We start from the raw sequence: 18908 nt of genomic DNA on the forward strand, positions 1-18908 counted from the left end.
GACAGGTGTTGCATACAGGAACAATAACTGCATTATCCAATTCATAAAATATAATTAAAAAACTTGGCCCTGGAGTACAAAATTGCAGTGTTGAGATCAATAAGTTTTGACAGTTTGCTCCAACTGTAATCTGAGTCTTCTCATACAGTAATTTGTCTGTTATTAGATTTCATCAAAAGTTTAGTGCTGCTGGATGTGACCACTTTAACCTGAAATGATTTCTTTTCATGAAAATTGAGGATTTTTTTAATTTCTTAATAACTTGGGCATGTAGTTCTCAAAAATTATAGGAGTTTTGCAGCTCTCAGCATTTACAGTTAAGGCTTCTGATTTCTTATATACACTCAGAACAATAAAAATAGAGCTCTGTAGAAAATACGGTCAAGGAAACGTTACACTGACCACTGTATACCATATTAAACTATCTATTGCAAACCTTCTCTAAGGTCTCCTAGCAGTGATCATAATGAGTTTTCCCTCTGCTTGTATGAAATTTGATAGTCTTTTGAGCCTCAGTAACCTCACACATAGAAATGCAATTAGATCAGCACAGTCTGTTTTCTTCTGTAATGCAGGCCAGATACTTTCCTCCAGAGACTCCCTGTATTGAACCAAACACTGAGTATCTGAGTAAAAGATGTTTCCTACAAAACATGCAACCTAGCATTAGCTTCCTTTGGCATTTTGTTTGGATGTGATAAGACAAAAACTGTAGGAAAAGCCTCTAGGCAAACCTAGGCACCAGGGAATCTGACCCTGATCTACAGCTGTGTTACTGTACACGATTCTCAGGATGACCCCCAAATCCCTATGTGCAATATATTTGGCCCTAAAAACTAATGGAACAGTAAAAATAAGTTTTTACTTGATCACCTTAAGAAAATCATGAACATTTTCAATATGAAAAGTTTTACTGAGAAGACTCCCTTGTTCGGCTTTCTGTCTATGTTTGAACTCTTCTCTCTTCTTGCTACGACACTCCAGTAGTTTCAAGATCAGGTCTTTACTTTGCTGGATACATTCTGGAACATAAACCACTGATGATTAGATACCACAACTCTGCAGGGAGAAAATAGCATCTGCTACTGTCACACAACATAAGCTCAGAAATCTGTTAGTGAGTGAAACAGGCAAATAATTGTTGTGCAGGATTTCAAATTTGATTCTTACCCTGATGGTATTATTAGACATGAACTTTTGGGTTGTTCCATGGCACTTGAATGTATCAGGTTTTTGGGTCACTACTATCCTGCACCCCGTTCACTGCTGCTGCTTATGCAAAGGCAGTGAGTTAATTCAAGAAACAGATTCCCACCTGCAGCATGCCAAACCTCCCCCTCCTGCTTTGGGAAGGTCCAGAAGAGGCTCATTACCTAATTGCAGATATGTAAATGCTGCCGCAAGGACAGGGGCAGTAACATATGGCGGGGTGAAGTGCTAGTTCAGATAATGTTGAACTGGCATGCAGCCATACATGGCTTCCAAAGTGACACATCCAGGAACCTGCAGCAAAATTTGTCAAGGTCCCTCTGATTTTGTGCTAGTACTGTGAGATATTTGAGAAGGAGTTCTTTCCCTTTCTGTCCCCCCTACAGCTCCAAATAATTTATAAATTAATGAGTCTATCTGGGCCTCACACTGCAGAGTGGATTTGGTGCTTACAATTTTCTGCTATTAATTCATGTCTCATTGTCCGTCCACCTAAGAACAACTTTATTCTTTTATTTCACCCACCCTGCCCCAGATCTTCACTCCTGACACAGGCAGCTAAGGGGAACGCAAAAAATAAAGCCATTTGTGGCTGCTGTGCTGCCATCACATCAACTGCTTTAACTATGAGAAATTATTTTGTGGATAAATAAAGTAGCATGGTACTGTACCACTGAGCCTGCTACTTATACTCCATGCTAATTTTTCAGGCTGATGATGCACTGACAAAACGCTTAAAAGTGCACTGAAAGTACAGAAAAGCCTGTAATAAAAATGTCATCTGAACAAATGTAGCAATAGTTATTTTTAAACATTACTGGATTCCTTACTACTTCCTTGTTTGTTTCCTAGGAGCACAGTCTTGCAGGCTTTGTGTTCTGCTTGTGAATTATAGGTACAGTTTAATTTATGTATTTAGGAGCTCAAACAAGGTCAACATAGATTCTCATGTGAAAATGCTGCACTCCAGATTCAAGCACATTTCATTTCTGTCTAAAACCAGCAGGTTGATAATACCCTTCTGCATAGGCTGCACTAACTATAATCTAATATAGCTGTATATGACTATAAACAGCTACTTTGCACAAAACCAAGGCCTTGACAGAGGTATTTTTGCTTTGGAACAAGAGAAACTTGACAAAAATGTGGAAAACACACTGACAGATACACGTTTTTTCTTAACCAATGTTACCGGTTGAACCTATGTAAAGACTATGAACTAGGCATGCCAGTTTTAGCAGAAAAAGTTCATGAAACAATTTCATAGTAATAAGTTCATAGTAATGCCTGAAACAAGACCTAGAAGACTTGAAGCCAAAGTTCCTATTCTAAGCACCCACCCTTCATAGTAACAGTGTTCTTAACCAATTTGTCAATACCTTTTTAAAACAGAGGGGTATAAAACTGAAATAGTATTTTTTTTACTACTTACTACAATATTAAGAACTCACACCCATATTTATTAAGTCATGACCTCTGGTCTAAGTACTCACCATTACTGAAATCTGCCAGCTGTTCCCAGAAGGCCTTGTGCAGATCAGTTAAAAGTTCTTCCTTTTGTCGGACTGAGAGATTATTCTTTACAGTTAAGTGGTCAAGAATATTTGATACAATATTTAATCTACACTTGCATTCTTCTGGTATATAGGACTTCAGTGAATCGATCATTTTTACCATAAGCTCCCAGTTGAATAAGCTTTCCTGAATGTCCTGAAACAAGCATTAAATAGTTCTGTTTAGAAAATAAGAATGGGTCTTTGATTGTGCTTGTCATTACATAGAATTATTCATTCCCAAACTATGCAGAAAACTGAGGAGACTTCTCAAGACCACATGAATAACAACCTTCATGTACTTAAATTCTTCTGAAAACCTTGACTTACAAATTCCAAGTAATTCTTTCAGTATGTCTTGTGCAAAGCAAATAAAGGATCTGTTAGATTTAACACAACATAAAGCACAGTGCTGATGCATTTATAAACACATTTTTCCCTTTTATGACCATATCACTAAGAGATGTTACGGGTTTCCAGTTCCTGTTAATGTCATTGGACACACAGAATCAGCCTCAAATTTAATTTAGAATTTCTCAGTCAAAGTGGCATAAATACTTTGAAAGAAAAAGAAATGTCCTAATACCCAGGGTAACGATTCTCCTTCATTAATAGATCTAGTGCTCTTGCTCCTGGCTTACTGGTTGTACTAATATAACTTTTTCCTAACATGACTGTCCAAATGGTATTTTCAGAATTAGAACTCAAGTACAGAGAGGTCACCCCCCTGTGAGTCTTTATAAACTGCAACAGAATTTGAGCTCCTTGCAACAAAGCCAAAAAAGATGACTGGAGTAAGCAGTCTACATAATTCCTGAGGCAGGACTGACAGACTTTGTACACTTGTGTCATGCTTTGTGTTCACACTCACTAAATCTATTTCAACTTTTATTTCTTTTTGTACTTTACCATTGCCCGCAGATCTTGAGATTCGCTTAATAAGCTTTCTACAGTAATCATCTTCTCGGTCAGATCCATCGCTATCTTTGTTGCTTTGGCACTTAAGCATTTTGATTGGTCCAAAACCACCTGCTGGGCTTTGTCAGTCTGCTTCCAGAAGTCTTCCATCTGTGGAATACGAATCAAAAAACAATCCATGTTCCCTCATTAATCATCTAGTATTTCATTACAGCCAAAGGCTTATGAGTCTACTGAGATACAAGCCACTGAGACTACAGACAGCTTTCAGTATTGGTTATACTTAGGCTCTTCAACTTTGCAAGATGCTATTTATTGCATGATGATACACGTTTTGGTGGCACATAACCTGTAGGTCAGTCCTGACTTCTTGAAAATTAGTCATTTTGTACAGCTTGCTTAGAATTTGTTGTTAGTCCTCAGCATCTATAAAAGCCTATTATGTTGTTAGTATTCATGGGAAAACCAAAAACCAAAACAAAAAACCAAAACATGCCGCAGCCATTTTTTTTCTGGGCATTTTATTTAGCTGTAGGAGCAGGCATTCCAGTCAAACAAGATTTTTGCTAAAAAATGAAAACTGAAAATTGTCACCATTTTGCATCATCGAAGCCTTTCAAAGCCACATGCTACAAAAGCACTTTATTAACTGCACTGGAATAAAGTACTTCATGCATGCACCCATTCTGATACGTTATCATGTGGGTAATCTATAGTTTTAGGCTCCTATCCCAGAAACACTTATGACTCTGCACAACTGAGTATTCTGTGGTCTTCAATGGGATTACTAGTAAACACAAAGATAAGAAAATGTATCCATCACCAAGATTTGTATTAAATATCTGTGAGTTATGACAAAAAAAAAGGGCCTATAGTATCTGTGAGTATGCCAAAAAAACCCTTTATTCTACTGAGGGAAGAGTGGATTAGTTCAAGGTGCTGACCTATACGAATCTGTGTACAGAGAAATAATTTTCAATATGGATGAAAAGCATCTGCTGGCATAAGAGTGACAGACTGACTGAATGATGATGGCCACTGGTGAATAACTGCCTCATGTTGCTCAGTGAGGCTGCCAGAGAGTTTTTATTGACTAACACTGGAGAACAATAAACAATCAATTTTTCAAAGAGCAAAGTTAAATTGCAAAAGAAACTTGACACAGAGTTACCTTCATTTCCAGGACTTCCACTATAAAGTGAAAGGCACAGAGAATTGCAAGAAAACTGAGAAAATTCCTAGTGAAGCATGTTAAAAAAAGTTAACTCGTCTATGAGAAAGGCCCGAGGCTGAGATGATGGGCTGTTTAGTTCAGAGCCGAAGTGCCACCATCAATCAGCACAGGCAGCTCACAGACTCATCAGTCTGACTAGTCAGTCACTCATTTTCATCAGCAATGAATTTGCTCAAAACTCAAAAACAGGACTGAGAAGGAGAAAATCTTCCAGATTACTCAGTTTACTGGAAAATAATGTGGAGAATATTCTTAACCTCTCAGTTCTCTAGCCTGCAAGCTATTTGGACAGAGTGACACTGCTGCGAAGATTAAAAAAAACAACAAACTAACAAGCTTCCCTTTGAGAATCAAATACCTGCTATCAAACTACATTTTTTACATAAAAACATGTAAATATATTATAATGTGCAGAGATGCTATGGCAAAATGTTTTGCTAAAGTAAATGTGTACAGCATGCTAAAAGGTAATCATTTTCTTAGTAATTATTTCAGCTTAAAATGTTTTATGTGTTCTTATTATTTGCTTATTCAGTTATGAAGGACTGAAGAAAACAAGGTGCTAGGATAATATTCCTAGAAGTCAGACTATACCTTGGCTTGAAATAAATCTTACCATCTGATAAGTAATAGACATTTCTCAGCTCTAAAGCTAGTGTGATAAAACAGTGTTTGTATGAAAACCTCATTGTCTCCAAAAGGGAGCTGGAAATACTTCGCTGGAGCAACGTAAGAATGTTTTCAGGTCTCATGCACACCTAAAGCACTAACTGTGGACTAGCCAACACAGTAGTTTAAAAAAATAAAAAAGCATTCCCCATCGAAAGAATAACATTAAAATAAAATCTTAGGAGAGAAAAATTAGAAAGTTACATTATCTATTATGTGCTCAGAATATTCTCTTTCTTTTCTTTCTAAATCTTCTAGAGTCTGGTACTCTGAATTGTGGGCTCCTGACATTTCAGTGTTCTGGAGTCTATAGTCAAGTTGTTTCTGCAGTTCTTCAAAATCCTGGGGGAAAAAAGCAAGTGATTTGTTAAACAGAAAACCAGGTATGATTTCTAAATTTGGGAGTGAATTTATATGTCAGTTGTGGCTCATGGCTAAGGAAGCTGAACAAAGAATGCTCAGAAAGTTCTGTCTCCTGCAGCAAGTAAAGAAAACTGAAGGTGTATATATATGGCAACTCTGAACTACTACACTCAATACAAACACATTTCCACTAGTATGTGACTATGATCAAGACTCTTCATCTCCACTGAATTCAAGTTTCAGCAAACACTGCTCCATGAGCTTTCACACAAATATTCCTGTGAACCTATCCACAAATTGTTATTTTAATGCACGTGCCCCATCTTAAATGGCAGTTATGAGTGTATATGCTGTGTTTGAAAGCACAAAGAAGTATTCAGATATAATAATCAGACAGTGTTTCCAGCAAAGTGCTAGTGCACACGGATGAACACACCTGTAATACTCATCAGGGACAGACTACAGGGTACGTGATTATATGGGGTTTTAAAGTTTTTCAGTCCTTTGAAACCAGGATGATTTTTTTCTGACAGCTAATGATACTGGCAAATACTAGTGTTCTGCCCTTAGTAGCTTGGTACTGAAATGGATGATGCTTCAGTTGCTGAAACATGTCTTAAGTAACAAGCATTTACTTTTAATATCACACAATTTTGAGTGCCAATGCATTAACTTGACAACCTGTGTCTTAAAGAAAAGTAACCAGATTTTGACAAGCTCCACAAACAACTTCATCAAAATCCCATGAATCTTTTTCACAACACAGAATTAAAAGAGGAAACTGCTGCCTGTGAGAGGAATGAAATACTGGACTACGCTGCCCAGAGTAATGGGGGAGTCTCCTTTAGTGCAGATATTCAAGATTTGGCTTGGCAGGGGGCTGGACAGCCTTAGGTTATGCCTTGCTTCCTACAGAAGGTTGAACCAGATGATCTCCAGAGGTGGCTCTCAACCCAGACTTCTCTGACTCTAATCTGGAAAATAGGAAGTGGAACCAGTAGCAATCCTATTTAGTTTAGCTTTGTAAAGCTATTTTTCGTTCTAATAATCTTAAAAATAGTATTGTGACTTCACCTGAAATGCATATTGACTGTCATTGTATGTCATCTAGTTCAGAAATGGAAAATGGATTTTGATACAAGTATATGGAAAAAAAGGGATTAAACAGGAAAATAAGTATGCTTTCCCCTGATTAAAAAAAAAAAAAAAAGGCATCAGTTGCCTTCTGGTAGTTTATTTCCTGCTATTTTATTATCAGTAATGATAGACGGAACCAAAGACCTGATAATTAGAATGTTTTAAATCTGATGGAATATGGCTCACAACATTCTGTTTGCTTGAATGAATTCAACTAAAGAATGTTTTTATTCTTAACAGATTGAATACATCACTGTCCTGATAACCTCATACAACAACGAGAGGGAAATGTGGACAAGGTAATGGAGAGAATCAACTAACAGGGGAGCTTCTTCACATTTTTTCTGAAATAGATTACAGATGACGTGACTGTTTTAAAAGAGGAGGTGAGACAGCCTGCTGCAGCAGCTTGCAACAACTGGTTGGATTAACTCTGATTTTCTGTGTTTTGAAATATTAACCAACAAAACCACTTACATTTTCCTGTATTAAAAGGATTTTCTTCAACAAATCATCAGTAATCTTCTTTTTGTGACAAAAGTCTGTGAGGTATATTTTGAGAACCTGAATAAACATCTATTCAAAAGGAAGGAAACAAAACCCATGGTAAGTGCTTGTTCAACATTGTAAGGGCATCTTTGTGATAACATTTGTAGATTTAAATCTATCAGTGAGACTACAGTGAATCATAAGCACAATAACAAAAACATCCTCAGAACTCTGTAGTTCTTCCATTATGAAAAATCCTGTAGCTTTGGCTTCAGTAAGATCCTGGAAGATGGTGTTATGTTCTAACAAGGACAAGGACATAATGTCATATAGCCTTTCAGCCAGACTGACACATCTGAAACTGTCCTTCAATGGACAATATATAGACCACTTTAAAAATATAAAGCCAATTTTCTAAAGTTTAATGAACCCCTAAGCTGAAAGATACTAACACATTTGTTACTATGATTTCAACTGTAGTGGGTCAAACAAAGTACCGATTATTTTTATATACAATAAAAAAGTAACCATCTCAAGTTTTAGCTACCTTCTCTTACAAAAAATACACTTATTTTCCAGTTGTTGCCTGGTTGTTTTTTTAAAGACTGAAATACTAGTGTCTTCAAAAAGATGTTTTTAAACACTGGGATAATTTTTACTACACCTCTTCTCCTCTTGCCTCAATTAGAGTGTCAGTGTAAAGACAATTCATTTCATTACTAAATGCTGCAGCATTTTCCAACATAAAGATAAAAATATATGAAATTTAACAGCCACCTGCCTGTTACTCATGTACTTTGAAAACAGATGATGCAGAAGTTGCCCACTTTAAAAATGTAAAAACATAAATAAAACTATATCTACGTATACAAACAGTTATTCAAGCCAAGATTTCAGCTGAGCAAAATCTGGCAAGTATGTTATCATTAGAGTTGAGTAGAAGACATGCTTTTGGATCTCATTTGCAATGTTTTGGATAGGACTTTGGCAAGTTTTGAACATACAACACCAAGATGCCACATACTGTAAAAAGGGAAAAAAAATCACCCAGGAAAACACCGAAGGAAGAGGATATGTTTCCTTTTCCTAGACCTGACACCAAGAAAGACTGACTCTGAAATCAGAGCAAGCAGAGTGGAAAAGGAAAAAACTATTCTCTAAAATTACTTTCTTTTTTTTGTTTTCCCCTTTTCCCCTGCTAGTGAAAATACACAGCCATTCAAAGGGCAGAGTCATCTGACTTTTATGGTAATGTCTGGTGGGCCACAAAGTGTGTTAAATGCTCATTTTCTCACTTTTTCTGTGATTGCATCACCATGTTGTTAACTTATCTTCACTTACAAATGGATGATTAACTTTGAGATCAAGTTCAACCTTCTCTAGTCAAACTGAATTTCCTTCTGGAACATGACCTCAAGTTCCCCTCCTCATCTACTCAGATGGGAACAGATCTCAATAGAAGGGAAGCTGTTTTCCAGGTTTACTTTCATGCTTATGCTTTTGGATTGTGTAGAAATTTGATCAGAATATCCCAGAAAATGAATATTTTCAGTGCATTTAAAAATTGTATCAGAAATGAGCAAACAGATATTGGGAAAGAAGAAGAGGATAAAGCTTACACTTTATGTCCAGATTTATACTAACTAAGGTAATTGTAATGACTTGATCATAACCAGTCACCATAAACAATTGTACGCATCCTTTTTTTTTTTTCCTGTCAGCTCTGGATGCCATGACTCGATGTAGTTAGCTATCTATGGTTTAAATGGGTACCTTAATTCCTCTGTCACAAAAATCAGGACTATTGTACATACAACAATGGTACTGATTCAGTTGAACTACATTTCCAATTTTATTCAAAGAGCTTGGAGTCCTTTGAGTTGCAATGCACAAGCATTGTCCTTAAAACAAACTCATCTATTATTTTTTTTCTATTTCTATAACCTTCAATTGCTGTACGTTTTCTCTGGAGTAAAGTTTAAAACCAAATTTTTACATTATCCAGTCTGACCTCCTGTATTTTACAGCCCAAAATATTTCTTTATATTTTACTCCTTTGTGAAGCTCATATATATGCAGAACAGAGAGGAAAGAAGAATATTGTAGAGATGCAACTCTGCTGCACTACTTCCTAGCTAGTCAGTAGTTTATGTTATTTCCTAAATTGATATTCAACTAAAATGTTCAAAACAAATAGCTATGAATGAGACATTAATACATACCACATGTTTTTCTTTTCTGATTTCAGTATCAAGAAGCATGAGCTCTTTTAAAACAAGACTGCAAAGGCAGAGCTTAACATCGAAACTAAAATAAAGATTTTAAAAGTGTTAGTATCAATCTAAATGAAGGTCACATAACAGAGCAACACCAGGTAATAGTTTCATTTAATCACTAAATTCTAAAAGCATAGGCCCTAGAACAGCAGTCAAGTCACTTCATGTCAACATTGCCTTGTCTTTCAGATAAAATATCTCTACATAAAAGGAAGCAAACCAAAATAGTAGTTTAACAAAGCTGGAGTTGCAGTTCCCTTTAGAAAAAGAGAAAGTAAATGTAGACATAAGTGGCTACAACATAAGGAAAACAAAGCTTTAAATCCAAACAGCTATAGTAAATGCGAATTTTGAAAATATTCTTCACCTCTAGTACCTTTCCCAGTCCCTATCATAACAAAAATATAATTGTATTTATTCTTGCTAATGAGAATGCAGACACATGCATATTCATCTAGGGGTATCTCACTGCTGAAAGAAAATCAGAGCTGATAAGCCATTTTTTATTAGCTCTACCTGCTCATCAGTGGAAAGGAACAGTTTCCCCACAATATGACATGTGTAGTTCCCATTAAAACGGAGAGAACAGCCCACTGCCACTTGCTGTTCCCAAGGCACCTCCTGTGTGACCTGACGCTGTACAGCGCAGAGGACTCTGTCCCCAGCTGAGCACGCCACTGCATGTGTGAACTGAGCAAACGAGCCAGAACAAAGGGATGCTATCCTAACAGTGACACACCTTTTACGAGACTGCTTTTGCCAAAGTTCTGATTCCCAGAACCGCATAAAGAACACACTGACTTTCAATACACAGCATAATGTATTACTTTAACCTCCCCAAACACTTTTTTAGGTTATAAGCAGATAACCCTGTCTTGATGTGTCAAATGTATCCATTCAAGCTCAGCCTTTGGTTTACACCAGAGCTCTATCGATTGTCCTGAAAACCATTTGGGCATGTTAGAAAACGACCGAACACGAGGGCAGGTTTACTGCTCACCTCTCACACGTTAGCACTTCAGGGAAGCTGGTCACCTTGAGGAAGGCTCGAGCCTGAAATCTGTCATCACTTGTTGTGGAATGTATTGTTGTGGAGGAACTGCAGTCCTCTTTGTCGCCCTGGCTCAGGGACCCCAGGCTGCCTGAGGCAGATGTCTCCATGACCTGATTAGGCAGAACCGCCTGCTTTGGATTCTCATGCAAAGATGGATTGGATGAGCCATCTGCCAAAGGCTACAGTCAAAGAAAATTTACAAAGTCAATTAATACAACACAATAAGGAGATAAACACCAATTTGCAGTGTTTGCTTTCAAGTCAAAAATTAAACAATATACACAGCAAAAGTGTTTCCACATAAATTAATATCCATCATACTGACAGGTTTCTGCATTGCCTGGAAAAGCATTCTTCTCCTGTGGTTGTCTGTCTGATGCACGTTTTCTTACTGAAGGGCAGATGGGGTTTTTCTTATTGCTCCTTCAACAGACCCAACTTCCACTAGTGTTAATGGGAAGAAAAGGTCTCTTGACTACAATGAAAATTGACTGGACACCATGTAGGTTTCAGGGGGAGCTGAAAGCAGCTGATGACTTACAGAATAAGCCCTGAGTCAATGGACTATACACAAAGATCCCTATTAAGCAGACTGGCAGCAAGTTTTCTTCCATTACTTGACTCAGCAATTTACACAGAATGATTGTCATTAATTTTACCAATAGAATCTAAAACCTTACCCTAAATTTTTGATTGATGGGATAGATCACTTTTGCCTTTAATGCAAATGCTGTGACGTTACTGTGCAGAGGAGACTCGCTATCCTGTATGGAAGAGAACAGAAAACCATTAGGGAACAGCAGCAGACCTGACGGCTGATCACTGTAAGCACTGTATGCCACTCTTGGTTACACAAATTAGAAATTCTTACTGAGAACTAACTGTTTATTGGCTGATTCTGCTTTGGCACAAGAAGTCTTCTCGTAAGGCTCGATTCAGAGTATAAAACCCAGAAAAGACAACTCTGTCACTACAAAATGTTTTCACTCCTGCAATGGAAAATACGTAATAGCTGGTATTCACAAGTTATTTTCATTTTGGATTTGCTTCCCATGCCCCATAGTGTAGCCACTAAAGATTTCACATGAGCGACTGAAATTATCTTAATAATAGAAACTACTAAAGGATAAGTTCCACAGATATCATAATGGCTACAAATTCTGACTTTCAATTTAAATAAAGAAACAATAGATTAAACAAAACTAGTCATCATTTTTTCAAGGAAGAACTTTTATAGTACAAGCCTTACCTATAATCTAGAGAAAATACCAGTGTTCTTCCAAAGAACTTTTTATAGATAATGCATTCTTTTCATACAAACAGCTATATCACGTAATCTGTTTTTCTGCTCCTCCTCTTCCCTAGCCCCTGCTTTATGCACTGGAACAATGGGATAATCAGCTTTGTTTTGTAAGGTTATGCATAGCTTAATAAAGCTTAATAAACCTGTTTGACTTTTTTGGTTTGGTCATGTAAAATGAAAGAATCTGATTTATCAAAGCACAGTTTTCTTTTTATAGATTTTCTAGGAAATATCAGAGCACTAATAGCATCTAAAAATAGAGACGAGAAGAGCAAACCATGTCATTCAATAGACTCTTTTATCATTGCACCTTTTCATCTCCATTTTATTTATTTCCAGAAGTCATTTTTGGATTTCCTGATAAAGTTAAAAGCACACACTCAGCACGTAAAACACTTGCTTGTTCAGAGCAGTCCCACTGCTGGAGTACATATTGAGGGACAGATCCATTGCTCTGCAATGGCCTGAGGAAGAGCAGCCCCGGGGCCAAGCCCGTAAAGCCACATTGCAGTGAGCTAGAACTAACACATCCTGCTTCCCAGCAGGCACGAGTAACACAAAGTTACTATTAATACAGTAATTATGGCATTATTGCAATGTGGAAAGTCTCAGAATGAAAATACCTGTTTTTCTGAGGTGCTCTAACCTAACTAAAAGCATTTTCCATCTGTGCTTCTCCATGAACTACCAATTTGGTGCTAGTAACAGCAAAAGCCTCTGGGAATTGGAAGAAATGGCTAGAAAAAAAAAGTACATGTCTTCAGTAGTTAGACAAATAGATGGAAGGAAGTCCCTTCAAATAACAATGTTACTTCTTAGTGTGTTATCAATGTCAACAAGTTGGGGAAATGTGTATAGTTGTGAATTATCACCTTTAAAAGACCATGATCCCATTTCAAAAGGACTGGTAATACGCATGTAAGTTATATCATTACATAGGTTATCCCACAGGATTTACACTCCAAAAGAGAACCTAATCCATGTTCACTTATTATGCTTATTATGTACTTCAGCTCAAGCAAAATGACCAACCATGGCTTGCCACCACTCCTGATCACAAAACTGAAATGAAGATTAATTACCTGCCAGGATTTAAAACGGCAGTAAAACGTTTATAATACTGTTTGTCTTCTCTTTGTCTTGAAACCAGTTTTCATTACAAGCTGCGCAACAGACTGGCTGGCTTTAACTGACACTTTCTGCATGTATTTAATTTATGCATAATAGATTGAATGAGCTGGCTGAACTATACATTTTTTCAAATGTGCAGTTTAACTCGCAACCTTTAGCTTCACCAAAAGCAGCCAAATCAGCTTCGGATGAAAGGCTGTAATCAAACAACTACAAAATAGGACTGGTTCTCAAGTTATTTTGAGATTAACACACACACACACACAAAGTTATTTGCATTTTTGATTGAGGGTGGGTTTATTCCCTCTCTTACTTTTCTCTTGGAATTGTTTCTCTAATTGTCCTTGAATCCCAGCTCACTACACTGCTGTTTCAGTATTTGTGATGAATTGACCTCTGCACTGTAACTTCAGCTGGTACCTGATGGAAGAACTTCCTATGCAAGAAAGACATTGATGATGCAGCTGTTTCATTTTACTACTTTTATTCTTTCTGCTTCCATTGATCTACTCAGTTCAACTGAGAGCTGGAGCCTCTAAAGAGGCTGTAGAAGAAAAGTACTTGTTCTAGATTGCACCTGATGATGTAACTTTGTTACTGTCAAAACTTATCTAATAAATCTACAGAAAAGAATCCACAATCAACTATCAGCACTGATTTCAGTATTTAAGAACTTTTCCTTATGTCAACAGTGTTAACTTTTCCCATCAGCTTTTTGAAATTAAGGACAATGCAGAGACAAAACTAAAGAAGCCCCCGTACAAAAAGAATTCATGATCTTCAATAAAATAGCCAACAAGTGTTCCCCAAGAAAAATGGAATTTATAAGGGGAATGAGTGCCTGAAATGGTTGCATTCATGAGCAGACATTAACTCGCACTCTCTTTCTTATGCTTTTTCTGAACACTTTTTAAGAGTTTAATTCCAAACTCAATAAAATTAAGATAGTTTGGACAAGGCCCTGAATGTGCTCATTGCTACATCCAGCAAAATGGACGTCCATCAACAAGAGCAGAGTTATACCTCCAGCACGATGTCCTCTTTTGATGTACAGGGTTCTGCTTTGCTTTTCATGAGCCTGTGTTCTGTTTCATCAGAGTTGAAGCTTTCCAGAAGTCTCTGGGAATCATCCTTCTGAAATTCCAAGAGGAAACAGATAAAATATAACACTGAGATCATGCAGATTCACTGGAAACATCTTTGACAGCAGCCTGGATACATTCATGTCTCCATCCTGAAAATTATTTCAGTATAAGTGAAAAATTTTGGAAAAATACAATCCAAAAATGAATGAGAATTTTACATATTCAGGAAGCAATAATTAAAATTAAAGAACTTTATGGATCTGATTTGTCAGTCCAGAAGTAATCTGAAAAATTAAAAGAGGCTGTAAACATGTCAAATCAATCCATCTGCTCTCAAAACAGACTGTGCAGCCAAGCTCACAGTCAGAGTTCAAACTTCTTAATTAAAGCAAGTTAGCTAAAATTGTCTGTAATTGCCTACAATGAAAAGAATACCCAGTATTTTTGTTCCCCTGCTATGAGAAAAACTTCCTAAATTAAGTTTAATGTGTCAGAAAGTTCCTGGCAGGAAAAAATAGCCATCAGAAAATGTTTACCACCAAAAGCAGCCCATAGCATCGGCCTTAAGTTCTCCAACAAACACACAGAGCCACTGGTACGGACACAGACGGTGTGGGAACAAAACCTTCTGTTGCACACACTCTTCTCTGTGCACTGGACAGACCAAAAAATAACACTAACACATCCAAACACAGTCTTGCAAGGAATTTAGTGAAGGAAAATATGTCAGCCACTCTACCTTAACAACTTTTAAAATTACTTTTCATGTTCTCATTCCAATAATTGCTTTCTATGTAGTTTACCAATATGGCTGCAGACACTTCGCATTTAACTGTCTTATGGAAAGATTTTCCTTAAATTATCTGGCCACTTGCTATATAGTCAATTTTCTCAGAACACAGAGAACTGCCCAGCCTCTGAATACATTTCACTCCTTAGGATTTGCCTCTATCACCTCTCTGGAGCTTAGATCCTCAATAATACAGGTCATATTCTTGGGCTGGCCTTTAAGACACGGCAGATGCTGGTTCCTAAAAATCTACTGATGACAAAAGAAAAACTACATGTCTCCCTCAGCAATCTTGTTACTTATTTGCCCCAAACAAGAAGCTCACAAAATTTAGGTTCAGTGATCAGGACTTGTGGAAGTAGCCCCATTGGATTCAACGCTGTACCTTATACCATAGCCACTGCAGAATAAGAATTTGCTTTTCTCATCCTATTTCTCTGACTGTCCATATTCATCCAATATTCATTTTCACTCCTTTATTTCTCCATCATTATAATTTTAAAAGTACTTGAATTTTTCCAGGATTCACTTCTCTCCTGCTAATATTTCTAATCTCACTGTCTTCCTCTCAATTTGTTTTAGTCCTTTGTTATTTTTGCAGCTGAAGTGCTACCGATCTCCTCTTTTAGAGAACCAAAAAATTGAAAAAAACTAAGTCTAACTGTAATTACTGTAACACTTCATCAAGCTAATCTACCAGAATACCATAATGAGACAAGCTCCAAACCAAACGGTCTCAAGAACCTCCAGGCAACGCCATACTCTAACAGAAGAATATTATCGATAGCAATCTATTACAGTATGCTTCATGCTCTGAAGTTACCATGGTAAGGGTTTCTTCTTATTACTTTCCCAGTGCCTCCTCTTCACGAATCACCAAACCAATAAGGCACTTAACTGCACACATCCAAGGCTGAAACCTGTAGAATCGCGATTAACTGGGCCTGAGTGACAAATGCCAGTAGCTTACTGCGGTGACCATGGCTGCTTCAAACTCCGGGTACTTGCCCTGCTCCCACCGCACGGATAACTCAGCTGCTTGGGAAGCAATAACGCACACTTGGGTAAACTATCCCTGCTTTCTCTTCGGATACAGAAGGCTGTAATATGTGCAGTTCAGTACCTGCTACACATGCAAACGGCTTGCTCCATAGCATCAGTGGGGCAGGCAGCACAAAAAAAAAGGAACAGGCACAGACAGCCTAAGGTAGCTCTGTTCAATTTGGGAACTCAGACCCATAGGATACACCCTGGCCCACCCTGCAATGTGCTCTGTATGTGCCAGTGTGCAGTGTATTTTTCTGTCAAAATAAACAACTCTTTTACAGCAGCAGCAGCAGCATTGATTTTGATGCCATTTAAGCACCTGAAGATCTGGACCAGAAAGAACTGACAGCCTCTATTCCCTATTGACATAAATGACATAAAGGATAAAAATGTACATGGCTATATTTGAGTGTGCAGTGGCAGTACAATAAAGATACCACTTATTAAGGCAGGGAAAATGAACAATTGAATCAGAGAGGCTTGCACTTGCATGGGATACATTGATTCAGCACTTGAAATGCCTCCATTACAAGGCTAAAGCACAGCTTCAAACAGAGTTTCAGACCTCCTATGTAAAAACAGTTGGGAGCAAAAGGACAAATTTTTCTCTTATGTCATGTTTAATGACGATCAACAGTAGCAGATACGCACGCACAGCACAGCTATTACAGCTGAAAAAAGATGCAGTTAAAACCCAAGCCAAACCAGACTCCCCAGTGCAGGTTGGCAGAGCGCTCCACAGGGCTCTGAATCTCCCAGCCGTGCCAGTACCAACCACTGCTACAGCCAGTCAGTTCTGCACAATTCAGGGCTAAATGTGATGTGAGAAAGATGCAGCAATCAATAAACAGTTCTCAGAAAAAGTATCTGCCTGGTTGCAGTTCTGTGGGTATACACTACCTCTGCAATCCTGGAGTTCAAACAAACACTTTATGTAAGAGGGATATGAACCATCCACCACAGTCCTTCAAACAGTGAGGCAGGTGTGTAATTAACAAACTCACACACTTTAGAAAACCCGGTCAGTTTCATATCAAGGAAACTGTCAGACGTGTGCACCCTCAATGCCAAGTTTTTGCTGTGTTAGTACTAATACTCTGCCTGTGCCGTCTGTAGAATGAACTTTGGAAGTTTGTAAAATGCTTTGGAAATCAGATTGTTCTTACTGGTTTAGGACGGAAATTAGTGTTTACTTTTAACTATCTCACTAAGTTTCTGCAAGGTGGGTACATCATTCATTAACCCCAAAAGCAACACAGCCTCATAAGAGATGTCACGGTTGTGAGACGCAACTATTGGGTCACCTATGCCAAACATACAGACCAGCGGGGCAATATGCAGAACACAGAAATACTTAAACCGGCCCCTTTTTTGAGACAGCCCCTTTGTTTCAACAAATTTTTAAATGAAGAGACTAGTAAACAGAGCTGTGCCGGGAATTACGGGGCTCCCCACCCACCACCGAGCTGACCCCAAGGCCGCAGAGTTGCCGCTGCAGAGCTCACCGCCGGCCGCGCCGCTCACCCCCTTCCCCGGGGCCGGCCCAGGGCTCCCGGCCCAGCTCGGTCAGCCCCGGCGGGCCCTGCGCCCCTCGAAACCCCGTCCTGACTCCTCCAAGCAGCTCACCCCGCGACAGGCCCGAGGCGGTGGGGAAGGGGCTGCCCGTCCCCGGCCCCGCGTACCTCTCTCCGCCGGCGCGGCCCGAGCGCGCAGCGGCAGAGCAGGGCGGCGACGGCGGCGCCCAGCAGCAGCCCCAGCAGGACGGCGGGGGCCAGCAGGGCGGGCAGCGCCTGCAGAGAGCGAGCCCAGAACTGCAGCCCCACCGCCCGCAGGCAGCTCCCGGCCGCTGCCATCGGGCCCGGCGCGCCGAGAGACGAGGAGAAGGGAGGTCCCGCAGCTCGGGGCCCCTCCGCCCCCCGCCCTCGCCGCCGTGGGAGGAGACCGATGGCGGAGGGATGCAGCGGCTGAGGCCCGGCCTGGCTCGGGGGCAGCGCCTGGAAAGTCTCCGTGGCGCTCTACGCGCCCGCGGAGCGCCCGCCCGCCGCCATGCGGGAGCTGCTGGCCGCCCTGCTGCTGGCGCTGCTCCCCGGCGGGCCCTCCGCGCCCGCCCAGCCCCTCGGAGCGGCCACCTGGCGCGCCCGGGTCCGGGGCCGCCTCCCGCCGAGCCCCGCGGAGGGGGCCGGAGCGCCGGACCCGCCCCGGGAGCCCTGCGGTCAGCCGGCGGCTGGGGTAAGGCGGTGTGCCCGCGGGGCGCTGCGCGGGCCCGGCGCGGCTGATGGAGGGCGAAGGCGAGGCCCAGTCTGCGGGCGCTGGGAGCCCCGGCCGCGGGGTGTGCGGGACGAGCGGTGACCGGGCAGAGCTGCGGGCACTTCCCGGGCACTGAGGCTGGCGGCAACGGGCCCGAAAAGTGGCCAGGGGCCGCCGTGGTGGGGTCATTGCGATGTGCCACATGACGGCAGCGGCCCCGCCTCGTTCCTCCAGCATTTGGTGCTTTTTTAGCTAGTCACAGCACCCGTGCCCACTGGTGTCAGCCCGCTATTAGTAGTACACTAGCGCTTTAGCTCCCTTTCCCTTTCCCTTTCCCTTTCCCTTCTCTTTCCCTTCTCTTTCCTCCTCCCTTCTCAATGTGTGGTGCAACTACAAAAGGTCT

General features: G+C 40.1%; 2 protein-coding genes across 3 annotated transcripts in view; one reads left to right on the forward strand and one right to left on the reverse strand.

Annotated features, from left to right (window-relative positions):
* EVC (EvC ciliary complex subunit 1) overlaps nt 1-18111 on the reverse strand; it is a 49677-nt gene extending 31566 nt beyond the window's left edge. The window contains exons 1-10 of one of the 2 annotated variants that reach the window (XM_065060465.1): nt 17941-18111; nt 14360-14470; nt 11583-11666; nt 10849-11081; nt 9795-9879; nt 7561-7659; nt 5788-5925; nt 3672-3830; nt 2703-2919; nt 874-1022 (exon numbers count right to left, since the gene is read on the reverse strand). In XM_065060465.1, the coding sequence (XP_064916537.1) occupies nt 874-1022; nt 2703-2919; nt 3672-3830; nt 5788-5925; nt 7561-7659; nt 9795-9879; nt 10849-11081; nt 11583-11666; nt 14360-14470; nt 17941-18111 (1446 nt within the window). The remainder of the gene's footprint in view (nt 1-873; nt 1023-2702; nt 2920-3671; nt 3831-5787; nt 5926-7560; nt 7660-9794; nt 9880-10848; nt 11082-11582; nt 11667-14359; nt 14471-17940) is intronic. The other variant, XM_065060466.1, reaches the window with a different exon arrangement.
* A 102-nt stretch (nt 18112-18213) lies between these two features.
* EVC2 (EvC ciliary complex subunit 2) overlaps nt 18214-18908 on the forward strand; it is a 75712-nt gene continuing 75017 nt past the window's right edge. The window contains 2 exon segments of the mRNA XM_065060464.1: nt 18214-18243; nt 18245-18487. Of these exon segments, the coding sequence (XP_064916536.1) occupies nt 18214-18243; nt 18245-18487 (273 nt within the window).

Source organism: Columba livia, chromosome 4 (genome assembly GCF_036013475.1).
Source record: "Columba livia isolate bColLiv1 breed racing homer chromosome 4, bColLiv1.pat.W.v2, whole genome shotgun sequence".
Taxonomy (NCBI): Eukaryota; Metazoa; Chordata; class Aves; order Columbiformes; family Columbidae; genus Columba; species Columba livia.